The sequence below is a fragment of the Hydra viridissima genome, unplaced genomic scaffold (genome assembly GCF_058129835.1).
Source record: "Hydra viridissima isolate aposymbiotic clone 2 unplaced genomic scaffold, HvirCarnegie_v1 scaffold_3, whole genome shotgun sequence".
NCBI classification, from domain to species: Eukaryota; Metazoa; Cnidaria; class Hydrozoa; order Anthoathecata; family Hydridae; genus Hydra; species Hydra viridissima.
In genome coordinates, this window is record NW_028324302.1 from 16,955,998 (window position 1) to 16,983,774 (window position 27,777).

The 27,777-nt window shown below is 27.8% G+C and overlaps 1 protein-coding gene across 3 annotated transcripts; it reads left to right on the plus strand.

Moving 5' to 3' along the window:
- LOC145202209 (tudor domain-containing protein 1-like) lies at positions 1-27,386 on the plus strand. Of its 3 annotated transcripts, XM_090082580.1 has the most exons (37): positions 1-278; positions 531-598; positions 5,253-5,371; positions 7,445-7,551; positions 7,677-7,798; positions 8,021-8,115; positions 9,243-9,301; positions 11,235-11,373; positions 11,476-11,556; positions 11,853-11,953; positions 12,143-12,206; positions 13,358-13,406; positions 14,990-15,042; positions 15,453-15,526; positions 15,741-15,803; positions 15,958-16,094; positions 16,189-16,347; positions 16,466-16,634; positions 16,864-16,948; positions 17,098-17,169; positions 20,410-20,563; positions 21,323-21,435; positions 21,635-21,731; positions 21,891-21,950; positions 22,064-22,179; positions 22,468-22,524; positions 22,774-22,831; positions 22,969-23,077; positions 23,230-23,366; positions 23,475-23,653; positions 23,743-23,862; positions 24,010-24,093; positions 25,072-25,199; positions 25,455-25,771; positions 26,493-26,628; positions 26,841-27,015; positions 27,132-27,386. In XM_090082580.1, exons 2-37 carry the CDS (start codon positions 547-549, stop codon positions 27,300-27,302), a joined length of 4,011 nt encoding a protein of 1,336 aa, XP_089938706.1. In that variant the 5' UTR covers positions 1-278; positions 531-546; the 3' UTR covers positions 27,303-27,386. The 3 variants fall into 3 exon arrangements, 1 of the variants encoding a protein (XP_089938706.1); XR_016450959.1 differs by lacking the exons at positions 22,774-22,831; positions 25,455-25,771; positions 26,493-26,628; positions 26,841-27,015; positions 27,132-27,386 and having other exon boundaries at positions 23-278; XR_016450961.1 differs by lacking the exons at positions 20,410-20,563; positions 22,468-22,524; positions 22,774-22,831; ... (8 more) ...; positions 26,841-27,015; positions 27,132-27,386 and having other exon boundaries at positions 26-278; positions 22,064-22,147.
- Positions 27,387-27,777: the final 391 nt, after the last annotated feature.

The window sequence follows — 27,777 nt, forward strand, 5'->3', positions numbered from 1 at the left end:
GAGTTTACTTTAAAATTTGTTTGATATAGATTTAAAAAAAAAAAAATTGATTCGGAAAATAAATGATCATTGAATTTTGATTTCAATTTTTTTAAATACTATTTTGTTTTTTGGCAGCACTGAGGCATCATAGATGCTATTGGACCTTAAAAGAAAGCTTAAATTCTCTTGGAAATCATTTTGTACTGTTACCTTAAATGTTTTTTTTTTCTTAAATAAATTTCAGCTAATTCATTTAGACATAACAAATCATTGTTATTGATTTTTTCTCAGAAAAGGTAAAAATCTGGATAATTATTTCATACTTAAAGTTATAATTGTTTTTCACAACTATCAAAATCAGCTTTTTTTGCAAATATTTTTTAATGTTTCAAAAAAAAAGTAGGTCAAAATTTCAAACAACTTTTTTCTTGTACAAATTAAAAAGCCATGTTATTGCTCATAAGATTTTTTGTCTGCATATAATATACTGACATTTTAAAATGTTCTTCTGAAAATTATTACAATGAATAGCAGTTGTGTTTTTTTAGTTTATGATCAAGAATCATGCAACGATTGCCTACATGCAAAAACTGCCATCTTAACTATGAGTTTAAAGGTAAAAATTTTTTCTTGTAGGTTTGTTTTCTCATTTTGGGTCTGATTTCTTAACACAATTACCCTCGTTGTTTAAGTATACAAATATAGGTTGAATTTTATATCTTAAAAAACCTAAATGACAACAGCCTAAAGTTGTGCATGGGTAGGTTTTTAGAACTGAATGTTACCAAAAAGGCATTAAAAACTGTTTCAATAAATTTAAATGTGTTTAGATTAATAAAGTGCTAAAAGAAAAATGACCTCTAAATTTCATAAAGATTATTAATAGAAATTTTGTTTTAATTGTTTATACAAATGTTTTCTGGTACCTAGCAAAAAAATTTTTGTATTTTTTCAGTGTTTTGAATTGGTTATAAAGTATTAACTTGCAATGTCTATAATATTTATTATATCAACTTAGTAGAAGTAATTGCAAATAACTGAAGTATTTTGTGCTAGACTTTAGATATGAAACAAATTATGCTTGTGTTAGATTCAATTGAGAAAAATAATCTAATTTTTTCTCCAGTTATTTAAAAACTTATTGAAAAAAGGCAGTAGATTTTTGTTTTATATACCTGGAAAATATTGTTAGTTTAAAATAAGGAGGTTGAAAACTGTTTTTTGGCTTATAAAAAAAATTCCTGAGAGCCTTATCTAACTCATGCAAATATTATATGATGTTCATGCAAAGATTAAGAACTTTTTAACATTTTTTGCAATGTCCTGCATAGACATGAATAGTTAATGTATAGTTTGTTAATGAAGGTTAAAGTTTAGTAGTAGACAACTACTACTAAAGTTATCTCTATTCAGAGTTATCTCCTATTAGTTTCCAACTAAGAAAACATGCTTACACTTCTTCAAAGTTTCTTTTCTTTCTCTGCTTTCATCAAACTCTTTTTTACCAACTAGGATTTATGTAAATCAATCACCTTTACTAATAAAATTTTTATAACTTCTTTGGATAATGAATTTTTCTATTTTGGAAGCTTTTTAACCAACTAATTTTCCCTTTTTTGTAAACATTTAAACAATTAACTTAATCTTAACCACTGTAGAACTTGAGAATGATATATCATAAATATCAGCATCATTGTCCAACTTTCTCTTTATAACATCTAGTTTCTTTTTCTAATAAATTTTAACTCATTATTGAAATGTCTTTTTTAATTACTTCTGATTCTAAATTTTAGCTTATAATATTATTTTCTTTTTTTCTTCTTCTCTATTTCACGCTAAAAAATTTGATAGATCAACAATATACACACTTAATCCAATAGTTTATATTCTATGTTTTGTTCCTGGTGTCACCATCAGCATTAATACTGAAATATGCTATCAACATTATGATTGAGTTATATCATTTGATGTGACATCATTGGGAGTTAAGAATAATTTTTTGAATAAATTGGATGATAGAACGATTCTTTGAATAAGGAATAAGTGTCAATGCCAGTTTTCTTGCCTGGAAAAATAAAGTTTTGGTCTTTTTGTTCCAACTTTAGGTTTCAGTTGACCCTTTTGCTGTTTTTTTTTTGTTTGTGTTTTTTTTTTAATTTTATTGTAATATATATTGAGGGGTCATTCCATATGAAATCATCCAGACCATGACACCCTTATGTCTCAGAATTTGTTCATTTTTACCTCACTTGCAGTCCACATTAAAAAAATAATAACTGCGAAAGTTTTAGTTAAAAATACACATGGGTTCCAGAGATATTGTCAGTTAAAATAATGCTGACTCATCATTTTAGTGATTTTCTAAAGCGACTACAAATCAACTTTGACATATAGTATCTTTATAATGGCTTGGGGAGATTTCCTAAAATTTGGTACCCCAATAGATTTTTACTTGCGGAATCCAAAAAGAGCAGTGTCAAGACTCCATTGTCTCAGGAAATGCCTCGTTTATCCAATTTTGTTCAAAATTATTGACTTGTAAATTCATGGTTTTTGGAGGTAAAATGAAGGCTGTGGCCCATAATCCCGAATAAAGAGTTTAATTGTATATCATTATTTTATCTTAGGTCTACTAAAAAAAATTAGATTCATCAATTGTCTCTCTAATACTTGATCAAAATTTGCGTTTTAAAATTGTGTCTTTATAGAAAAATTTAAATTTTGTAACGAAAGCAAATGAAATGTTTTTTAAAAAATTTATTTGAATAAAACATCAAATAGTGTTATTTATTGACTAGTTTAGGACGTTTATAGTCATAGGCCAAGGGAGCGCCAGCGGGCCTCTGATCAGTTCTCCCCCCCCATCTCCCTGGGTTTTTTTTTTTTTTTTTTTTTTATGCATTAAATGATAAAATAATAAATAATTATTAAAATTCAATTTAAAAGGATTTTTTTTTTTAAGTTTAAGTTTGAGAAGCAATTTTTTTTTCATTATTTCAATTCAAATCGGTGAATGCTTACCTCTTATTATATCAAAAGCAAGCAAATGTTTTGTTTTGTTCTTTTTAAAGGTTGCGCTTTCCTTGTTTGTATTTTTTTAAAGAATGGTTGTGAATTTTATTGTTTTTGTATTTTTTTAGCAGGTAATATTATAAATAATAAACATATTTAATATGGAGAAATAGGAAATTGGAAAAAGTCTTAACATTAATTGCCACAAAACTGGATTTTCTAGAAAACAAGGTTTTGTTCAATTCAAAGATCTTTCTTGTGAAAAACAAGAATAATATGGCGAGCAAATTTAAAGGAAAAATATTTTTCAATAAGAGATATATGTTGTTATCATGAGCAATTCTATGGAAAATATTTTGAGAGAAAAATTACAAAGTGTTGCAATCCTTTTGGAACACACATGGAAAGTAAAAAAACTGCTATAAAAGATAATCTAACATTAATTACAACAGAACTGATATGGAAATTAAAATAAAAGAAAAACATTTTATTATTTATAAAAAATTTTATATTTTCAATTTTTTTAAAAACTTAAAACTAAATTTGTTTCTTAGGTTATATAAAGATTTCCCTAGACTTGGCTAAATTTTTGCAACAAAATGTTTATGTAACCCCAGGTTGGAAATTCTGCAGTAAGTATTTAAGTGGAAGAACAGTTCCTGGCAAAAGGACATATCATCATTTTATTCCAATTGCTTCAAACACTATAAGTTATAAAAAAACAAGTATTGATACATGTATTGAAATATTTGATATCATTCCAAAACGCAAACATAATACAGAGATTTAATTAAACATTAAAAAAAAAGGATTATATTGCATGTTTTTATGACGGATTTTGGTGGGTAGTGATTGCTGAAGATGTAAGTGAGCTTGATATAAAAGTCAGATTCATGCATCCACATGGACCAGGTAAAAACTTCTTTGGCCAATGAGAAATGACGAGTATTGGGCGCTCAATTCTGAAGTTATATGTCTACTTTCTACAGCCACAACAATATCAGGTTGTATGTACAACATATCTGATTTAGATTTAGAGAATATAAACAGTTGGTTACAAAAAAAATAAATAAATACATTTAAAATAATTTTGTTGTAATTTTATTTACCTATTTTGGATTTAGAATTTGTCTTTCTTTTTTTCAAATCCTTGGATGGAAGGCTGAGAAGCGTTTAGATAAATCCTACTGTCCACCTTATTATGTCAATGGCTATATTAGTATTAATCTACTAAGTAATACTATAAAGATATTGATTGTTAAAATGTTTTAAAAAACATTTCAATATTTTTGGTTTTAAAATTTATGATTTTTAAAATCGTGAAAAGATCTTAGTTTTCAGTGCTTACTTTAAAATAAGAGGTAAATAATGAAAAAAAAATTGCTTCTCAAACTTAAACTTAAAAAAAAAAATCCTTTTAAATTGAATTTTAATAATTATTTATTATTTTATCATTTAATGCATAAAAAAAAAAAAAAAAAAAAAACCCAGGGAGATGGGGGGGGGAGAACTGATCAGAGGCCCGCTGGCGCTCCCTTGGCCTATGACTATAAACGTCCTAAACTAGTCAATAAATAACACTATTTGATGTTTTATTCAAATAAATTTTTTAAAAAACATTTCATTTGCTTTCGTTACAAAATTTAAATTTTTCTATAAAGACACAATTTTAAAACGCAAATTTTGATCAAGTATTAGAGAGACAATTGATGAATCTAATTTTTTTTAGTAGACCTAAGATAAAATAATGATATACAATTAAACTCTTTATTCGGGATTATGGGCCACAGCCTTCATTTTACCTCCAAAAACCATGAATTTACAAGTCAATAATTTTGAACAAAATTGGATAAACGAGGCATTTCCTGAGACAATGGAGTCTTGACACTGCTCTTTTTGGATTCCGCAAGTAAAAATCTATTGGGGTACCAAATTTTAGGAAATCTCCCCAAGCCATTATAAAGATACTATATGTCAAAGTTGATTTGTAGTCGCTTTAGAAAATCACTAAAATGATGAGTCAGCATTATTTTAACTGACAATATCTCTGGAACCCATGTGTATTTTTAACTAAAACTTTCGCAGTTATTATTTTTTTAATGTGGACTGCAAGTGAGGTAAAAATGAACAAATTCTGAGACGTAAGGGTGTCAAAAATTTTTTTTTTTGGACGATTTCATATGGAATTACCCTGAGTTGTTCATTAAAAAATCTCTTTAAAGTAGTAATTAACTTTCAAAAGTTATTTGACTCTTTAGATAATAAACCAATTGGTCCGCGCATACCACTTATGCTACCTTGTGGGCACACTTTTTGTGAAGGTTGTCTTTTAAAAGCAGCAAGAAAACACCCTGAGATTAAGTGTTTTGAATGTCAGGTATGTGTCATAAAAAAAAAAGAAAAGAAAAAGAAAAAAAAGAGTTGTAGTTAGATAAAGAGGTTAAAAAAAGGAAACTTTTGAATTTTAGGGAAAAACTTTTTCATACTTTTGTGCTCAACACCAAGTCAACTAAGCTGATTTCAAATATGAAGTCTGTTTTTATCCACCAATTTTTTTAATGCCTCAAACGTTTTTAATTCACACTATGCATGGCTGGAAATCATGTGACAAACTCCTTCTCTTTACTTGTCTTAACGCCAACTTTAACATTTATTTTTCTTATTATTTTTAAAAAATGTTAGGGTTAGTGTTAAATAAAATAGTTTTTGTATTCAAATACTGCTCCTATATATGTGCACCATCTATATTGTCTAGAATGATGTTTATACATGTATTCTCCACCTCATGAGTGGAGAACTGTCATTGTAATGGTATTCCTGCTCTTTTCATCAAACTTGCAATGGAATACCATGCTCATGAGTAACCCTTATTGATTGATGCATCTAAATCTAGCAAGTTATCAAGGCAGTTCTTTTCATTGGCAAAGTACATCTGTCTCTCCCCATGGCTTATTTGATCAGGATGATAGAAAAATACTAAAACTTAAAGGAAATTATTCATTATATTCAATATGTTGATTAAAAATGGGCCATTTGTGCTGACTTTAATGTTATCACCATTTGATTTCAACCAATCCCCACAGAGTGTAATACACCAGGTTTTCCAGCTATTAGATATAGAACTTTGCTGTATTAATCAGAAATTCATTTGTAGTCATATAGTCATGTTTTTAGAAACTAAACCACACTGTAGTAATATAGCTTTTTTGCAACAAACACATCAATAAATTGCAATAATCCCTCCAAAAAAAACCTGTCTTTACAAATTTTATTGTTCATTTATACTGTATACTTTTCCAAAAATATCCCTCTAAAATCGTCATAAAAACCACAAACACATATTTACAATTATTTGGTTTTTCATTGGTAAAACTATTAAAACAATTAGCTCCGTAATCACCTCCTCACCAGGGGCAAGTAGTGGTTAGAGGGGGCTAGAGCTTGGTCTTATACACCTTGAACATGAAGTCCAGGGTGGCCCAAACCAGGCCTAAAACCTTCCCTGAGAAAATTTAAACCTGTATGAAAAGTTTGGTGAGGATCAGATCAAAACTGTGGATTTGTATAACGAACACACCCTTGAGATTTGCAGATTCATATAAAGCACGAAGTCTTCAGCAACTTGACTAACAGCAGTTCCTCACCAAGTTGTATTTGGAGACTTTGAACCTCACCAAGTTGTATTTGGAGACTTTGTGCAATAGTGAACCATTCTCTCAGTTTTTGAAGCAATAAAAATCGGTCCTCCACAGCATTGTAAAACATAAAACTTTCAAAAGACTCAAAATAAAACTTACAAAAGACTCAACAGTAAATATTATCATCTTTGTAACTGAAAAATCCGGGAAGTACATAATATTTTTCAAAATAAGTTGGAATTTTGCAGTTAAGTGTATATCTAATGATTTTGTGAATTATAATATCTTGCTTTATATCAATCATAAACATAAACCATCCTGTATATACATCTCCTCATTCTGTTACATTTCAGTGTTATTGCTATATTCACTGTCATTTCAGTGGTTATGCCATGGTGTGTGCCTCTATTGCTGGCTAGAAATTCACTAGTCCCATTGATTTGTAGTTGTTTTTCTGAAAGATTTTAATTTACTAAAACATGGGCTGTCTTTCTTTTTAAAAAAAGTGAGTGATGGCTCAAAAAGGACTTCTGTTATAAAACCTTCGTATATGAGTTACTATAACACAGACATTGGTTTTCATGAATATTTCAAAATATTTTTTTTTTTGTTTTACAGTGTTATTAATCTTTACTCATTTTAAATTTAAATAATTTTTAATAAAATTAACAAAAACTTAAATAATTTAACAAAAAGTGAAATCTGAAACCTACTAACTTTTTAATGAAAAGTTCTTTTCAAAAATGTCATTAAAAAAAGAAAACCCCAATTAGTTTTTTATTTTTTGAAATTTGTTTAAAAATTATATGTAGGAAATTCATACATTAGATGTTAATGGAGAAATCGGAGTGAAGCACTTTGTTCCTGATATATATACCTTAGGTTTAATAGCATATAATCAAAGACTTGCTTTAGAAAGGTATCTTTATTATTGATCTTTTACTTCATAAAAGATGTTATCTTAAAAAAATATGTCTTCAATCCTGAAGAGTGGGGGAAGAGTTTTTACAAATATAAGAGTTTTTTTTTATTTTTATTTTACAGTACTCAGAGCTACTTGTGTTCTGGGCCTCTAAGTTGTTTCAATGGTTTGGGAGATTTAGCTAAAAAATTAAACTCATTTTTATCTAATGATTACCTAAAGAATGAAAATGCAAGTACAGAAAGTATGTTTCATTACTTACATTAATTTAATTTTTTTTTTTTATTTTCATTTATAATTTACAATAATTGTTCATTTAACAAAAATAAACTCTTTGTAAACCAGAAATTGAAGATTGGTCCCACCTCCTAATTCTGCTTCAGCTTAATATATCTTACTGTTAGATTTTGTGCATTTGTATTACTAACCTAACTTTAGGTATACAAACTGCTGATTGCATTTTTAGATTTGGTATTGTGTGATGAATGTTTAACTAAAAATGCAACGTGCCAATGTAACACATGTGAAAATTGTAAATTTTGTGACAATTGTTTTAAACAGGTATGTCTTGATTGTTTTTATTTTCACACTTCCTTCCTGGGGAGACCAGGGCAAGTTGGACCAGGGCTAGCTGGCACATATTTTTTTTAAAAAAAAGAAAGTAGTTGCCTATATTCTCAGGGTAAGTTGGCACACCATATAAAGAGACAAAATTAGCAACATTAAGATTCTATTTCAAGTGCATCTTTTTTATGAAAACTCTTGATAATTTTTATCCAATAATATTTTTTGACATTAAGTTTTATTGCCCTTAAGTCAATCAAATAGTTTTCTTCTATAAAAATAGCATCAACAACATTTTTTGTAACATTTTTAGAATTTACAGGCCTGTCTACTTTTTTTTCTATAATTTCGCATTTCTGTAGATCTGTAGTGTTATATAACTTAAGTGAATTTACGGCTAATGCAAAAAGTTGTAAGTTGGCATATGTTGCTAACTAGCCCTGCGATCATTGTGCCAACTAACCCCAAAAGTTTTTTGCTCACAAAATGGCTTATAAATCCCCAAAAACACGAAACATTGAGAAACACAAAATGTGACTGGTTAGAGTAAACCATACAACACCTAAATCTATTTGAGTTTACTTGTAGCTAATGCTATTGCTTTTTAAAATTGAAAAAGTAATATTGTTACAAAACTTACAAAATTAGTAAAAATGACACAAAAGTTGCTGTAACTTCTATGCGCATGCACTTATAGCCCTGATACTGCACTGAAAGATAAATTAGTTAAGTGGGAAGGTTCCATGTGAATTTTGGAAATTTCTGGTAGAAAAATACAAAGTTAAATGCAGTGTGTCAATCTATCCCTGTAGCCAAATAGCCCCGGTCTCCCCTATGCTTCAATATGATCAATGCCAATAATTATTATACCAACCAAAGTTGAATTAATCATTTTGATTTAATTTTTATGTTAGTAATTAAATAATTATAAATAAATATTATGAACTGTTAATTAAATAATTGTAATAGTTAAATTATTAATTGTCAATTAAATAGTTATAATAATTACTTTTACATATTGGACAAGAAAATAGAAAAAAAATAACTTCTGGATTTCACATGACATTAGATTTATTGCACTAACTTCATTAACTTATTTTTTCATATGGTATTTTTGTATATAGATTCATCAAGGTTCAAAAACTTTAAGTAGACATCAATCACTTCCTATTAACTTGGAAAGGTATGACTGTTTGAAGCTTTCCTTTCTTTGTTAAATTTTGACCATTACTTTTTTAAGCAGTACTGTAAATGACTGAGTTAGCCCGCATGTGTTTACTTAACAAATTGAGTTTTAGTGGTGAGAGAATGAATAAACAGGTGACTTATTACATTGTTTAAGAACAGTCTTAAAATTATATTTCTATATCTTTATCATCATCTCCTTTGTTATCATTAATCATATCTGATGGAGTGATGCCAAGAATCTCTTTTTTATAAGCCACAAACAGATTTTTTGCTTTTTTATTAATAAAATCTGTTGTTTCAGCTCTGCATGACAAGTTTTGGAAGCTGGCTTTTTTTAGGCAATCGCTTGATTTATCTTCACTTTCATCAACTGGTGATGTCAATACACAGATTTCAAAGGATTTATGAACTGCATTGGATAATAAATCATTTCCAATATCCAGTAAATGATGGGCTGTCATTGTGGAAGTTTCAAGTTACCAGTTGCAGTTTCTTGATAAATCTCTTAGTTTCCAAGTTGTACGTCAATTTTTCCATACAAAGTGCTTTAAATGGCTCATTCCAATTTATGTTTGGATATTGGATGTATTTAGTAAACCCTAGGAATCATCACAGCATCAAAATTTTTGCCTTTTAGTGATGCTAGCACATATAGCATAAGGTGACAATTTTTGATTGAACAAAAAATGACAACAACACTCTTGGTCCAGCTGAATGTTTTGCTATTTATTCAGCCATTTATTAGCAAGTGAAGTAATCATGCACCTTCAAATACTTTAAAAGAGAGTAATCATACACTTTTTATTACTTTATTTTAGTGATGTCACCTTTTAAACATGTCCAACATCAATCTTGACAGTTTTGAGGAGGAAAGGGTTGCCTCAATATTCAGCTCGAATAATACCAAAACTAAATTTATTTAAAATCACACCAATATGTTATGTTAGATATATAATATATATTTAAATCACACTATTGTATTATTCAATATGTTAAATTTCTATTCAAATAGTATCACATACAAATGATACTTTTCTCATAAGCATTCTCAGTACTCTAATTAATTTTGAGCAACATTCCATGTCAAAAGTTAGCTTATTTTACAGCAGTTCAATGCATGTCTATACTTATTCAACCAAAAATTATTGAAACTAGTTGTATATTATTTTAATAAAGATTTATTCACATCATGCATAAAATAAGAGTTGAAATAGATTTTATTAAGATGTCTTCAATTCTGTTATGTCTGTGTATATCTAATTTATTAAGCATGCCCAAGGCTTAAAGGTGTATTGAGGTTATCCAGACTTCAATAAGGCTGTAATGTTGAGCAACATGAAGGTGGAGTTAGTCAACAACATGAAGGTTGTGACACTGCCAAAGCGACTCAAAATTGGTTGAATCAAAATGAGATTAAGAAACTTTAATGGCCGAATCAGTCACCTGATATGAACCTTATCAAATATCTCTGGACCATATTAGCCTGGAAACTTTAAAAAAAGAATAAGAAGCAGAATATGTAAGAAGAATATGCTAGATTCTTGCGTGAAACATGCAGAGAAACACTGCAAGATGATATTTGTGAATTAATTTCTAGCATGCCTAAAAGGGTTCTAGTATTGAAAAATGCAAACGGAATGTTAAGCAAGTATTGATTATTCATATTGTAATTATTTAAATGCTTTTTTATTGTACCATTTGCCATTTTCATTCAATTCTGTCATGTGTAAGTATGTATGTATGTATGTATGTATGTATGTATGTATGTATGTATGTATGTATGTATGTATGTATGTATGTATGTATGTTTGTTTGTATGTATGTATGTATGTATGTATGTATGTATGTATGTATGTATGTATGTATGTATACATGTATGCGTATATTTGTGTGTGTATGTGTGTATGCATATATATATGAATTTTTAGTGACAAAGAACTTTCATGTGCAATACATCAAGGGAGAAAGTTAGAATTTTATGACCAACAATTGAAACAAGCTGTATGTGCTTTATGTGCAATATCTGAAACATGTCAAGGCCATCAGATGATGCCAATAACTGAAATGGTTTGTTTTTATCAAGATCTAAAATTTTTTGAAAGTTTTTTATCTTATAAAATGAGTGTAGGTTTATGTATATAGATAGTGAATAAGTTTCTTTTTTTTTAGCTTGATGGCAATAAAAAAGATCTTTTTACAAAATATGAACAAGTCCAGGAAACTTTATTTTGGCTGCAACAATCCAAAGAGGTGAACTAAGGATATAGTTTATTTTTAACATTTTGTCAAAAAAATCCATGGTAAATGTTAAATTATTGGTTGTGGAAATTTAAATCAGGAATTAAAAATAAAATCTCTGTGTTTGATTATCAAATACTGTAGTTTTATAATTAAGCAATTCTATCAGAAAATACAACTTTCATTTTATAATTAATAAAAAAATTTATTTCTATATTTCCATCTATTATACATAATCTTTCCATATACTTGTTTACTTTGCATAAGCTTGCATAAAAATCTCTATTATAACATTTTTTCTTGTTAAGGTTTTAAGATCATCAGTACCTGTGCAAGTTGATGAAGCTAGCAAAGTACTTTGCAATATTCATTCAACATTTAACGTAGCACATTCACTGCTACAAAAGCGGTTTGTATTTTATTCTCATCTTGCTGCTTTGCAACCCACATTCTGTAATCTGAATTACATCTCCTTTTGATCATAAGTTAATATAAAAATTTACATTACATTTTACATTTAAGAGTTAGAGAAAATAAGTTTCAAGATATCAACTAATTCAGTAGTTAATTTTGCATTTATCAAAGCTGATTACTTTAGGCAAATGGAACTTCTAGAAGAAGCTGCTGAGATATTGGATAGCTCAAGTTGCACAAATGAATTGGTAGCTAATTAAACTTAAAATTAAAACAAAATAGTACTTTAACAACAATTTATAATGATGTGATTTTAACATAGAAATTTGTTTAATTTTTAGTAAAATAATTTGAATAACTTTGTAAAGTAAATGATTATTTTATCTAAGTAAGTCTTTGCATTTGATTTTCAAAAAATCAGAATAATTTTGATAATTAGTAATGATTGGAACAAAGTGATTGAACAATTGGAACAAAGTGATTGATATTCTTATCAACACTAAAATTTTCGAAAAATTTTTATTTTGTGAAAATTTTCTAAATCCTGTCCTTCAAAAAAATGCTTTTGGAGAATCTAAGTTAGAATGTACGACGTTTTTACACCTCTCTCTTTTTGCTATCATATCTCTCAGCTGTGAGATCAATTTAAATCTTATAAAAGGCACTCCAATAAGATTGCATCTACACCATCACCCAAATATACATCCTAACCCAAAATATGCACCCTAATCTATATAAGGAGAATCCTTTATCTGTAAGTAATCCACAAAATTGGAAAACTTTACAAGCTGCTTTTGCTCTACGAAGAATCTTTGTGAAGAAATCAGCAAAATCTACTAAGGAGATTTGCACTGTTAGCTGGTTTCCACCTGGACATCTACAAACTTGGACCTATTCATTTCAAATAATTCAAACTGAAATTTCTTAACAAATGCTCATCTAGCTGGAAAATTATAGAGACCTATGGCTTGATGATTGCATGCTTGTAATTTCTTTGATCAGAGAGCTCAATGTGAGATTCCCAAAGTATGGAACTGAGATTAAAACCTGCAAAAGTGCTGAACTATTTTTTCTGTGATTTAATGAGGGAAGTTTATGGTGTACCTATGTCTTGCTATACCTTTGAAGAAGTTTTAAGTGATGTGAGAGTTATTGTGGTAGACCAAAGACATAGGCTGATATTTGCAAAAAAAATTCACTATTTTTATTTTCTGATAATTCTTAACATTCAAATGCCAAGATTTATTTTTAAATGTGTTGTGTGTTGTGTAAATGTATTTAAATCATTATTGTCAAAACATTTTTATTTTTTTTAAGTTTTTTTTTTAAATAGAATTTAAAAATAAAGTTTAAAAAAAAATTTTTTTTTATTAATTTTTTAAAAATTTCTTTATGCTAGATGGAATATATCTCAAAGAAAATTAGCCTTATAAATGCAACAATTAAAGGTAATAAACATGCACTGCTTAGTTAGATAATATTTTAGGCTTTCTTTTGTATTAGGTTTTAAAATCTGGTGGCAGTTTTTGAATAGTTGGTGTTAGTTGACTTTTTGCTACTTTTCATCTTTAAAATAATTTTGACAAAGTAATTCGGATTTTTTATAATTTGCGTAAAGCAGGGCTGTGGAGTCAGCTAGCAAAATCTACTCTTCTCTACACATCTGACCCTGAGTCTTCCTCATGTAAAATTTTATGGTATATAAAACTAATTAAAAATTTCCAAAATGATAGATTTTGATTTGCAGCAGATGAATAAGTTAAAAGGATATTTTTAAACTTTCCTACACCATAACTTGTAGCTATGCTATATGCTACAGTGATTTTTTCATATGATTTTTTTATATACTCATGTAGCCTATAGCAAGTTAGTAACCAAACCTGTATTTGTAGATACAAATCATAATAAAATGATTAAACCATAACCTGCAGCTAGTACCACATGCTATTGTCATTTTTTATCTTTTAAATGTTGGTAAGTCAATGAGGGCTGAGGTGCATAGTTAATAATCAAACCTGTCTGTGGTGATTACAGAAAACTGAATTAAATCAATTGATAAACTAACCTGTAGGTGGTAGCTAGTAGCCTAGTAGTCGTAGCTATATCTTACCTTTAACATTTAATAATTTTAGCACTAGTAATACTCTTTGGTAATATATAAATGATAAATCACACTCGCAGAATAAATAAATCAATAAAGTATTTTCATATATTTTTTAATCATCTTAATTCTTAAGCTCATTAATTCTTATTTCTCTTTCATTACAAAATAAAAGCCTTGAATAAACATGGAAAATTAATAATAAATTTTAAAAATATTATGCCATAACCATACTACTATAGTAATAGTACAGCAATACTATAGCATGCTGGCAGCTGTCAAGCTAATAAGCTGGCAAAATTGTGTTTGTTTTGACTGAAAACAAATCCCAAAACTATCTATATATAACTATTTTAATAAATATATGTTCATTTGAAATATGGTTTTTAAATCCTTTTATAAATGGCTTTTATGAAGAAAAATTCAAGTAATTAAAAGATCTGTGAGCATCAAGAGAGCTGAAAACTGACATTTCTAACATTGTGTTAATGTGGGCAAATAAGATTTGCTGAAATCAAGACTTTCTATTTCTATAAGTAAAAAAAAGTTATATGAAGAAAATATTTTAAGGCAAGTAATCTTCTGAAAGTGATTCTCAGCTTTAGTTTTTGGTATTTCTAAAGACTGATTCATAGAGCAATAAGAAAAATTATTTTTGCAGCCTCGAATAGTATTTTGAATCTTCAATTATGAAGTTAATGATAATTGTAATTATGTTTAATAGTGATTTCCTTGTTTGTTAGTACCCATGATTCCCATGGTTGTAATGATAAGGTAGTATTGTGGTTGTACTGATAGTAAAAGTTAGAGGGGAAATTATTTTGAACTAAGAAACAATTTGTTCTTAAATAGTTTTACTTGCAACATTACAAGCTTGTTACCTCATTATTTGTTGTAATTGAAACAAAAAAATATTTTAATTGCTTTTAGAATATGACATGGTGAAAAAAGACCAAAGGATAATGAATTTGAAAACGTCAAAGGTCAATTTCATATATATTTGGATTGATTTTAAGAGATTTTTTTAAATTTTTTATAAATGATAAACTTATACTGTTTGTGCCACATTCTGAATAGTATAAGAAATGTATGAACTAGTTCTGGTATATTGGCTATGAAGAATTTTATATTAGACTGCAAATTGACATCAATCAAACTAAATTTCAAAGGTGAAAGTCTTAAGAAAAACTGACTGTACATCAGTTAATATGGTATTAACTTAATTAGATTAAGTTAATATGATATGAAAATATAATAATATTGAAATATTTGTTCTTGCTTACTCGTAAAATGACATTTAATTGGTCTTACTTTTTAAGCAGTTTCATTTGCAAAAAGTTCTTTTTGGATTTTTTAAAGACAGTTTCTCAAAAGTTTAATCTGTTTTATTTAGTTTATAAAAGGGATGAGCGAGTTTATTGATATACCTTGTATTATACAAATGAAAAAAAATGATTTTAGTATTAGGTAAGTGCTTTCACTTGTACTTGTAGGGAAAAGATAATATTTCTTTAAAAAATAGTGTTAGTTACTATGTTAAAGCTAAAAATTAATTTTACTATAATTTTCTTATCACCAATTTACAGGGTGTAGATAATCTGCTCATTACTAAAATGGTCATCTCTGCAGTTTCTTATAATATGCTGCAATAATTTTTTATTTCAAATGTTATGATTTCTAGCTGCCATTTTAATGATGACTTAATCAATGAGTGTGTTTTTTTGAAAAGTATTGAGAAAGAAAAGTATGTTATATCTTTACCTTTACTTTACATAACTTTAAGTATGAATGTTTTAAGAGTTTAATATTTATTTTAACTGATAGTGATATTTTATTTTTAATTATTATGAATTATTATAATTGTTTGAATTGTGAAAAGGTTACCATTTGTGTTTAAGGTTTAAACTAAAGAAAATAAATGAGTTACCAAAAGAAAGTCTGGAAAAACTCAAGTCCTTTTCTTCTGATTCTTTAATTACAGCAAATGATTTTCTTAGCAACTTTGACAGTGATGTTTTAGATATAAAGAGACCTGGTAAAAATATGTTTTGCCCTTTTTAGGAGAATTTTATTATATTTTTTTTTAGCTATTGTAGCAGTAAATAGTTATTCATTATTTCAATTTATAGCTGATGAGTTAGTTACTGTAACTTTCGTGGAAAATCCATTTAATTTCACAGTACAATTAAATGCAGATAAAGAACGGATATCAACCATGATGGCAGCCCTCAATAAGTGCTGTCATATTGCTAATTCTCAGACTGATCTTTTGTACAAAGTTGAAAAAGGTGTTTAAATTTATTCTAATTATTAAGTGAAGTCCTTCTTAAAACTAAAAAACTCTTTTTTAAACTGGATTAACACTTTTTAACAATTTAGTTAATTTACTTTTTTAAAAACATATAGGTCAGCTATGTTGTGCCCAATGTTCTGCTGATAATATTTGGTATCGTGCTAGAGTGGTCTCATGTCACTCAAAAGACAACCCAGATCTTATTCCAACTTGGAATAATGATCTTTCTATACAAGTTCACTATATAGATTTTGGAAGTTATGATTGGTTACCTGTTAACAGGTTTTGCTTCTTTTCAGTACTTTTTATCTGCAGTAAAGTGTTATGCAACATCCCAAATATCATGTTTCTCAACCAAGCTCTAAAGTTTTAAGATGCTTAAGTATTATTTTTGATAGAAAACAGGGTGCAAGACATCTAAGGCTATATATCCAGTCATATTAGGTTGAGCTTAAACCTAGATTTTACACAAGATTGTTTTACCACTTTAAAATTTTAAACTGTTTTTAAGGTTGAGGCAAATAAAGAGTGAGTTTTTTGAAGTACCTGAAATGGGTTTGTCTTGCTCACTAACAGATATTATTCCTCCTTTTCAGGTATTTTTGGTCTTTTTATTTTCATCAATCATTTTATGAATTATTTTTGTCAAACTTTATTTAGCAGCAGTATAATTTATTGCAAAAAAAAAAGGTGTTGAAATAATTCTGATTTAATTGTCTTTGTTTGATTGTATCAAATGTTTTAGGCAGATTCATGGTCAAATCGATCGATCAAGGCATTTAAGTCTTTGGTTGGTCGCAAAACATTTATGATGAATGTGAGTATTTAAAATAAATTAGTTACTCAACTTTCTCTTAAGCTCCTTCTAAATAGCTTACAAAATTTATTGCTGCTAACTGTTTACCAATTCTGACCTACTGCTGGAAAATTTTGCCACCACCAGTTCTTACTTAGCTTATGTTTCATGGTCGCCCAAAATTTTTCAATCTGGCAAAGTTTGGGTATCAACAAAGTTGATGCCATTTTGTTGATACCATTCAATTATACTTCTAAAGTAATGCCAAAATGCAAGATCAGGCCAGAAGACTAGCAGATCATCATGCTTATAGATCATTGGCATAAGTTGTTTTTTAAAATATTTTTTCACATAAACTTTGGACTTCATGTTTACGCTTTTGTGAAAAATGATTGAGTTTTGAAATCACATGTCTTGATGGCTTGCCAAACCATAACTTTCTTCCTAAATTTTTTGGTTTTATCTGGTTTCAGAGAAATGCCAGGCTTTGTTCCTCATGGAATTGTATAAAATATTTGGCCTGGGAGCATTAAACATTTGAGTTTGCAGTAGCTTTCATCATTTAATTATAATGCACTTTTGATTTCATTGAAACTTTTTTGTTGTAGTTTTTGATTTGGTCTTTGCTGAATTGTTGTTGGGATCTTCCAGAGAATCTCTGCTTCCGGTATGTCTTGTAGCCCTATCTTTTTTTGACTTCTTGGGCTGGCCAAAGAAGTCAAAAATAGATTACTCTGGATTTGGATTAATCATTCTGATCACTTTTTGATCAAGTTTCAAACTTGATGGGCTTTGTTCTTGGTTTCTCAACATTCTTTCCAATGATACAGTTGACAATTCCTTTGAACATTACACTTTTTTTTACTAGCATATTAATTGGAGCATTATAATTTTTGAGCCACTTGTCCAAAATGAATTTTTTCAATTCAACTTGTAAATCCTTTTTTTTTTTTTGTTTTTGTTTAAAGCAACTTTTTTTTAAACTATCAAAATTGATTAAGTGGTTTTTGAAATATCTATTTTTAATTTAAATGAATATTTATTATCTTGAAACATCATTCTAGATAGTCTTTATTAAGGGCTAGTGGTCTAGAGAAAAATAATTACATTGATAAGATGACCTGGTCTCAAATTAATGGTGGGAGTTAGTTTGTAATAAGTTAGTAAATCAACAAGGTTTTTAAAAAAAGTTTTAAATTGGTGATAATTACATTTTACTGTTTACAAATTTTTATTATAAATGCTAGTTAGTTTTTCTCGATTTTATTAAAATTGAAAGTAGATAACAATTGAAAGTTGTTAACAATTACTTTTAGTTTTAATAAATTCAAGAAAAAATTCTTTGTTTAATTACTTCAGTTTTAATGAGAAAAATAGTTTTCTTTTTTTTAATTTTCATACTCCAATGCTATTTAAAAAAGATTTTTGTTAATTTAAGCTACAAATGTTAAAAATTAAAAAGAGAAAACAAAGAGGTTTTTTTTTTAAATCTTTTTATAACTACTTATAAAAATAATGTAATATTGCGATATGTTTCGTGCACATAAAAATATTTCAGTTGTGAATGTGTTGTTTTTTTCAATAAAAATATTTTGAATTTGCAACCTTAACCTACCATCACTAATGTAAAATCATTTCTAACTTTAATATTTAAATCTGTAAGCTATCTAATTTTTTGAATTAAACCTGTCATCGCCTGCTTTATCATTCTCAGAAAAGACTATAATAAGACTATTATGGTATGGTATTCATATTCTTCTGTAGTGTATTAAAGATATGCATTAAAAAGATATTAATGTCATTTTAGTGCCGTTTTCAGAGAAATCCAAGCTAAGTCTGGAAGTGATGTCTTCAAATTGTCATCATTTTTATATTCTTTGTATAAAAGTGTTATACCCCAAAATAACTGAAGTGAGAATTAATTTTTTAGTGTTATGGTTAATTTATAGTGTTAAAAAATAATATATAAAGTTAAAAGTTTACAAAGTTAAAAAAGATTTTTCTAGTTTAAAGAATCTTTTTGTAAAGTCAGATAATGCATCATGAAAAACTTAGAAGCCCTTTCAAACCAAAATAATTCTCATTTGCAATGTTTGATCACGATTAATCATCACATGGAAAAAGATCAATATGAGCAAAATGTGTTATCAGGAGTTTTGTTGATGCTGAAAGAAATTTGTTGATGGCAGAAGATCTGTATGATATCCTTATTATTTGTATGAGGTCCTTACTATTAATTCAAAGTGCTGATGCTGCTGTAGTTACAATTGATTCCAAAGCTTCTAGTTTATCAGGGCCAAGTCGGATTCCCAATATAAGCAGCTATCATTCTTTTCTTTTTTTTTTATCATCTTGTACCATTTTTTATCATCTTGTATCATTGTACTTTATATCTTGTACCAGTCATACTTGTTGTAAACATGTCTGAAATCAAAATATGTAACTCCAGTAATCAAATAAAGGCTGTAAAGTAGCTTTTGCTAGGCATAGCTATATTTATGCTAGGGTGATTTATTAGTTCAAAATTTGCTCAGTAAGACAACTTCAAGGACTTCTGTTATGGTTCTTATCACTTGAGTACATGGATTTTGGCTTCGTATATTCAAAGTAGTATGTAAAAGGAATCTAATTAACTTTAACTTTTCATGTCAGGCCTAAGGCCCTTGCCATTATGGATTAACTCCCAAGGCACAAAAATTATTTTCTGGAGAATAATTCTTTCCCAGTCCCCAGCTTGCTCTTGATTTTTTTTCATAAAATCAGAGTAAGTCTGATTGCCTTTAATAAATAAAAATAGAAAACTATGTGCAATTGATGTCCTTAGAAGATATTAATGCCCAAAGTTAAGCCATATTGCAAAATTTTTTGATTTGTAGACAAGCAAAATTATAACCATGCTGGTTTTTTACTAGTAAAGTAGAAATCAATTGCTGCTTTGATGTGCAAATTTAGCAACATAAATATGCTTCTATCATATTTATGTTGCTAAATTTACCCCACAAAGTAGCAATTTCATTCCATGTGATAAATATTTCCCAAAAGGAGCTAAATTTTATTGCCCGATTTCTCCAGAACAGATAGGAATTTTTGAATAAAATTTTAACAGGCACCAACTTTCATTGTTTTGTACAATATATCTGAAAATGAAGACAAATTGAAGGCATCAGTTCCATCATTCATGCCCTATATAGAATTTATGCATAATTTCATACTTTTTAAACTTTTCATATAAAATAAATTGTAGTTTTTTCTTTTGCGCAGACATTGAAACGTAGATCTAACAAACACTTTGTTGATCTGCAAATGCTAAATACTGCCGATTCAACATTGGACAATGATCACCCAGTTTCAATTCGAGATACACTTGTATTTATAGAAGTTGCTTCATATTCATCTTTATTTAATCTTAAACCTGGTAAAGATTTTTTTAGATTTTTATTAAGTGTTTGTCTAACTAAAGTCTTTTGTAATATATGTATAGAGGTGTAGCCTTTTCTGAGTTGTTTGTTATAATGACTTGACATATATTTTAAGACAATTCCAGTAGCCCAACATTAGCCTGGGTTGTCCATATGTCCATACAAATATTGGTGGTGTAACCTTATGGTCAGGCAATAATAGTTTCAAGACTACCTGTTTTATTGTTTTACCTATTTAAGTGTGAAAAAATAATAAATTCTACCACAGTCATCTGCAGCAGAATGTTTTTTTTCTCTCTAAACATAATCTTTGAATTTCACTTACTCTTCCTGACTTCACTTGCTTTGGAGCTGAACAACTAGCCTCAGTCCACTGCAATCATTTTTCTAAAGGAAGTGTGATTGAGTTTGGAATAAACAATCTAAAGTAGTCTTTTTCATAATTTGCTAAATTTGCAAGCTTTATTTAATTCTTATTATTCTAAAATATTATTAGTTAACTTATAATATAAACTAGACCTTAAATATAAGTTAGACTAGAATTTTCAAATAAATGTTGCAAATACTTTTTTTTTTTAACTATGTTTGGGAAGAATATGAACAATCTCCAGATTTTGTTATTTTTCAAACATATTTTTTTTTAAGATGTTTCAAACATTTTTTATACCATCATCAAATAAAAAAAGTGATATAAATGTTTGAGTACAATAAGCAATAATATAATTTTTACGCTAACTTTTCAAATTATTTTTTAGATTTCTACCAGTGTGTTAGGAAATATAAGCCAGCCGTGAGCTTAGAAATAAACAAGTTTGTGGGTGTCTATGTAACTAATATTGAGAGTCTTGATAATCTTTGTATTCAAAGAGTAAGCTATTAATTTTTTGGTTTTTATGAGACCAACAAGGTTTATTTCTAAAGTTCTCTTCTTTAAAGCATTGTAATTTTTTTTTTATCTGGTCTGTTTCAGTACTTTTCTATTGGTATTATTGGTTGATTAAGTTGCAGTAAAATTCTCGTGCTTTTAAATACAAGAGAGTTTTAAAAATGTTTTTGCTTTTTTTTAGCTTGACTCTCCTGTTTTAGAACTACGGGATAAATTGTCAAAACTATATAGAGACCAAAACAACTCAAAAATATGGAGAATAGAATGGCCACATAAAAGTAATACTTTTTAAGAGGTTTAAAATTCTTTAATGATGGCTTTCTGCTTACTGATTTTGTGTTATTTATACTTTTTTTAAAGTCTTTGTTAAAAAGCTGAACAGTATTATGAATAAATGCTTATACCTAACAAAACAAAAAAACCTAATAATTTTATAGATATGGTTTGTGCAGCTAAATTTTCTATGGATGAGTTTTGGTATAGAGCTCTTGTTAAGAGTAAGCTGTTGAATTGTCTTGTTTTATTTTTTTTAAGCTTTTGTTTACAATATGTAGCTTGAGTACTTTATCAGAGGTAAATTATTTCATCTTATTTTTTATTTTTTTTAAAGATGTTAATAACAATGACACAGTAGATGTTGAATATGTTGATTATGGTAATAGTGAAACTCTACCAATTATATCAATCAGAAAAATACCTGACATGCATCTTTCACTTCCAAGACAAGTAAGATTTTATTAAGTGATTTCAATATTCAGTTTGTTTAAATTTTAATGTTTATTTATTCATTTATTATTTTTCCTTTTTTTTTTCTTACAATTTAAAGCTGTAAAAAGTTGTATACTTTAAGAAGTTATTTCAAATGTTATATGCATATGTGTATATATATATATATATATATATATATATATATATATATATATATATATATATATATATATATATATATATATACAGTACTATGCTTTACCTCACATTAGTTACCTATTATTTGTTCCTAAAGATTTTTTTTAGGCACTAAATGTAAAGTTGTGGAATGTTGATACTGAGGGAAAAAAATGGGCACCTGAGGTAGTTTTATTGAATCATAAATCTTTTTAAATTTGCATCTAACTAGAAAGTAAAGCAGAAGTATCAAGGTGTCTTATAAGCAACAATATAACAGCATATGATTGAGTAAAACTCTATAAAAGAATCCTATAAATCATATATCAAAATTATGAATAAATTTATAATTTATGTAATTTAAATATAACATAAAAATCAATAAGAATAAATAAAAGAAATACTAATCCTATTTATAGATTGTTTTAATTTTAGGTAAAGGAAAATTTAGAAAAGTATCTTTTTAATAAACAGCTTGTAGCTGTTGCTCGAGGTAATCTTCTCTAGTTGTTTAATATTGAAGATTTTTATAGTTTTGAGATTGCATTTCTCTAAGAGAAAAATGATAATAACCTCAGGCAAAGATTTATATTGCAAATCTTAGTAATGTTTTTTTTTTTTATTTTTAAGACATTACCAATGATGTTTTAAGTATTGAGCTGTTTGATACCTCCACAGAAAAGGATGTTAATATCAATGATCTGCTAATTAATGGTGAGATCTTTCCAACAGGCAAAAGGTAATTTCTTTTGCTAAGAAAGTTTACATACTGTTCTCATTATTAATGTTGTTTGTTCATGTATAATGCATTTATATATATATATATATATATATATATATATATATATATATATATATATATATATATAAAGTGTTGTGTTTTTTTCAAAGACTTGGTTCTTCTCCTAAAATAATACAACCAGTAAAGTCATATAAACCACCTGTTTTACCTACAACCAATAAGTTCTTTGCTTCTTGCATGTATATTGACATGCATGGTGTCTTTTATTTTCACCCACTAGTTAAAGGTAATTTTTTTGATTGTTAATTTATGTTTTTTTTTTTTTTTTGTTTTGTTTTTTTTCTTAAAAAAGTCTGTTTATATTTTTGCTTACAAAGGAAGTTTTATTTTACAGATGATAATGATGCTTTACTTCAATTAATGAAAGAATTGAACTCAAATCAATTTCAATTTGAAAGTTGCCCAAGTACTGCATTACTTTACAACAACCAAGCTTGCGTGGCAAGGTTTTTAGAGGACAATGGCATTTATAGAGCAAAGGTTTTACAAGTTGTTGATGATTGTAATGTTAAGGTAATATTTGTAATATTTTAAAATGCCTAAGTTGCACAACAACTTTTTGATTTGTGTCACTTTTTTTTTCTTTTTTTTTTTGCTATAAGGTGGAGTATGTTGATTTTGGGAACTCAGAAGTAGTTGATAAAAATCAAATATGCTTAAAATCATGGCGTGATGAAATACCAATTCAATGCTTAGCTATTCATTTAGCAGATGTAAAACCTGTAAGTTTGTTCCTACATTTTATATTTTTTAATTTCTAAGTTTTCTGAGATGGTTTTTAAATGGAATTTAGTATAAAATGCATTCTTTTGAAAAAATTTTATTTTAATTAATGTAAATAGTCTGATTAATATTGTTTAATATTTAAGATAAATGATACCAATTGGTCTCAAGATGCTTTAATGTTCTTGTCAAGTAAAATTTTAAACGAGACTGTTGAGATTGTTATACAGGTAGATTTTTTAATGGTACAGTTTTTTTTTTTAATGGTACAATTTTCCAGATTTAAATGAGATTTTTTTTTTGAGTAAGTGTTTGTGTAATCATATACACAATATTTTTAATTTCAATTCTAAAAACAAGAAAGAAAAGACTATTGTTGTATCCACTTTTAGATTTAAAAAAATCAATATCTAATGTTGAATTTTTTTCATTAAGAAGTAGGGAAAATTGTAATCACACACTATATAATATCAAAGGATATTACTTATTATCATTTGATATTAGTTTATCAGTAGTTTTTCACATTTGTCATTAAAAATTATTCAGACTATAGATGTCACCACTGTTAACATTTTCCCCTAGTGCAACTTCTAAATATTAATGATAATGAAAAAAAGACGATCATGAAATATTCATGCAATAAAGATCATCATGCAATAAAGACTATCTTAAAATAAAGACCATTATAAAATAAAAATGATCCTGGAAATTTTTGAACTCCTCCAGCGCTCCTTTGCTCGATGAAAATGCTCAAGAAAAACATTGGATTTTACGCAGTTAAAATCCTGGTCACACAGATAAACTTGAACTTTTTTTTTATGAACTGTTTTCTTTGATTCCTTGAAAACTTAACTGTGGAAAAAATTTCACTTAAATCAAACATTTGTTAAGTCGAACCGATTCCTTGGTCTCTTGAAGGTTCGACTTAAGCAGGATTTAGCTGTAATTAAATTTAGTGATTGGGTTTAATCACTGGATTTAGCTAGAGAAACCGATTTACTAGATTTTGTTGGTTTAGGAGATTAATATTATATAGGTAGTTTTTTAGACTTAATGCTCTGCTTGAAGTTAGTGTTTAGAGATGTTTTAGTGAATAAACAAAGTATAATTTTTTTTACTTGAGGTATTTGGAAAAAAAGTATTCGAGAATTTAAAGTGTTTTTTTTTTATTTGCTTCAAGATTTGCACATAACATTAATTTCTTTAAGGGTTCCAAGGATAGTTCTCCAATTTCAGCTTTAATCAGATTCCAAAATGATTATATTAGTCATTTACTTATAACAAAAGGTTATGCTAAAAAGATTGTATCAAGTGATTGTCCTTTGAATAAAGAGAAGTAATCTTTTTTTTTCTTGTTTATACTTTAATTTTTTACTTTTTCGTTTAATAGCTTTTAGGCCAACAAACATGCATTATGATATTATAGTATTGTATTGTTACTGTATTGTTATTGCATTATCATTGAATTACTATTGTATTGCATTTTTATTATAGTGCTGTTTTTTGAAAAATATTTTGGTATTTAGGTTTATTTTTCTTATATCTTTTATGACTTTAATTTTGTTTTGAAATTATTTTGAAACTGTTTCAGAAAAAACTTATTGCAAAATGTGTTGGTTGAAACAAAAAACGTATCAAATACTGAGCCGATGTTGCAATATAAAAAATCAATACTACCAAATGTTGGAAGGCCTTTCGATGTAGTTGTAACACAAATTGATTGTCCTAATCTAGTGTATATCCAAAGGCTTCCTCCTTGTGCAGACAGCCCCCTGCTTGTGGATGATAGTGAGGATCCTAGTGCCCAAGATGCCTATAATCAAATTCAAGAGCTACAGTTAATTAGTGATTTGATTAACCAGGAAGGCTATTTTGACAGCCACTCATTCACTAAAACACCTCAGATTGGTAATTTTGAAATTGATAACAATAAGTTCTTTACTGAATTTTTTTTTTTTTTTTTTTTCGAAAAAACAAAAAGTGACGTAACGTAGAACGTAGAATGAGTTTTTTTGTTTAAAGTATGCAACTAAAAATTCAACAAAATTCTTGCCATGAAATGAACAGGTTCTCTTTTTATTAATGTAGATTGCGTCACAAAAAAAAAAAAAAAAAGAAAAAAAAAGACAGTTGTTTTGAAATGAAAAAGTTTTTGTATTGAGAAAAAAATAATCTTTCCGATTTTTTTCTTCTTTGTTTAAAAAGAAAGACTTGTTTAAAAATAATGGAAAAATGAAAAATTTTATTGCCTAATGTCCTACAAAATCTTATTTCATAAATAAATCCTATTTTATAAAATTATATTTCTGACGATGAAAACGTGAAGAGTTTAGTTGCTTTGCTCCACCCAAAATGCTATTTCCACAGATAATGAAGAAAGTTGGAACATCTCTGAGCGCAAAGTTTCCTGCCTTCAACTGAAGCTGTGATCGCAGCTGATGTGACTACATTGATTAAATGTTGTAAAACCATCTTTCTTTAGTTTTATTGTTGAAAAAATTTTAAAAAGTATAATTCCAAAAAATTTTTAAAATTGTCTTATTTTGTGACGCAATCTGTACGACGCCAAAAAGCGCCAATAACTTTATAATTTATATTTTTCTTACGATCAACATGGTATCCTATTTAGGGATGCCTTGTATAGCTCGTTACACAAAAGATGGCCTTTATTACAGGGCTCAAATTGACGGTCTTCATATCGAAACCAAAAAGGCTGAAATTCGGTTTGTTGATTATGGCACATATGAAACTTTACCAATCGCTTGGTAAATATTATAAACATTTTTTTTTTTTTTTTTTTTTTTTTTTCAGCGATTATTTTAAAGCTTAAAGCATTAAAGTTTCCTATATTTCTTTCTAATTTGTGGGCTTCGGTTTCGATTGGCTGTTTCTAATATTTAAAAAAATTATTTTCTTGATTCTAACAGACTAAAACGAAAAAAATGTGAAATTCAAATTTGATAGTATTCATTTGTAGTCTCAAACCAATTACTCGAGAATTGTTACGGTTACCTGTTCAGTCAACATTAGTGAAAATATGTGGTATGAAAGAACCTTCAAAAAACGTCAGTACTGTCAACCCATGGGATGAGAGGGTTACAAATCAGTTTTATGAGTTGGTCGCTGATAAGAGACTCATTGCACAGTTTATTGTAAGAAGAATTTAAAGTGTTCGTTTTTTCTTTACACCGGTTCTTTTTTTTTTTTTGATTATAAAGTTTTCTTATTCTTTTTTTACTTAAGTTTTCTTTTTTATAATTTTTTTTAGGGTGTCGATCAAGAGGGTTACCAAAAAATCCATCTTTATGATAGATGTTTCGTTGAAGCATCCGAAACAGGACAGACAAAAGATTGTTTGGTAGGCGAGTTGATGCACAAGTATAATCTCGTTGACTTTGAACTCGATGAGGTCGAAAAGGCATTTACAAAAATGTTATAGATGCTGAGAATTTTTGATGTTCAAATTCATGAATAACATTTTGATACTTAAAAATTAAATGTGCTGTCTAATATTTTTATATTATTCCTGTTGTTTTTTTTTTTTTATTTAATAAGTCTAAATTCTAAACTTTTTCTTTTGCACAAAATCTTGCTGATTTTTTTTACACTTGGGCCCAAGCACAAGGGGGTTGCAACATAATTAACTTAGGGGTTGAAGTTAACCCCAAAATATACCGCTTTTACGGTCCATAACTCTGCTGTAAAGAAAAGTCAAAAATATTTTTTTACTTCATTGAGCCTATCGCATGTATTACTACAACTGTACAAAATTTTAAACTACTATAGTAAATAGTTCTCACATTACACCTCTTATCTTAACAGGGCTTGTAAAAATTAGAATGATATTCGAAGCAAAAAAAAAGTAATTGTTCTCATTTCAAAGTAAAAAATTTCACTTGTGTCATGCAACGTAA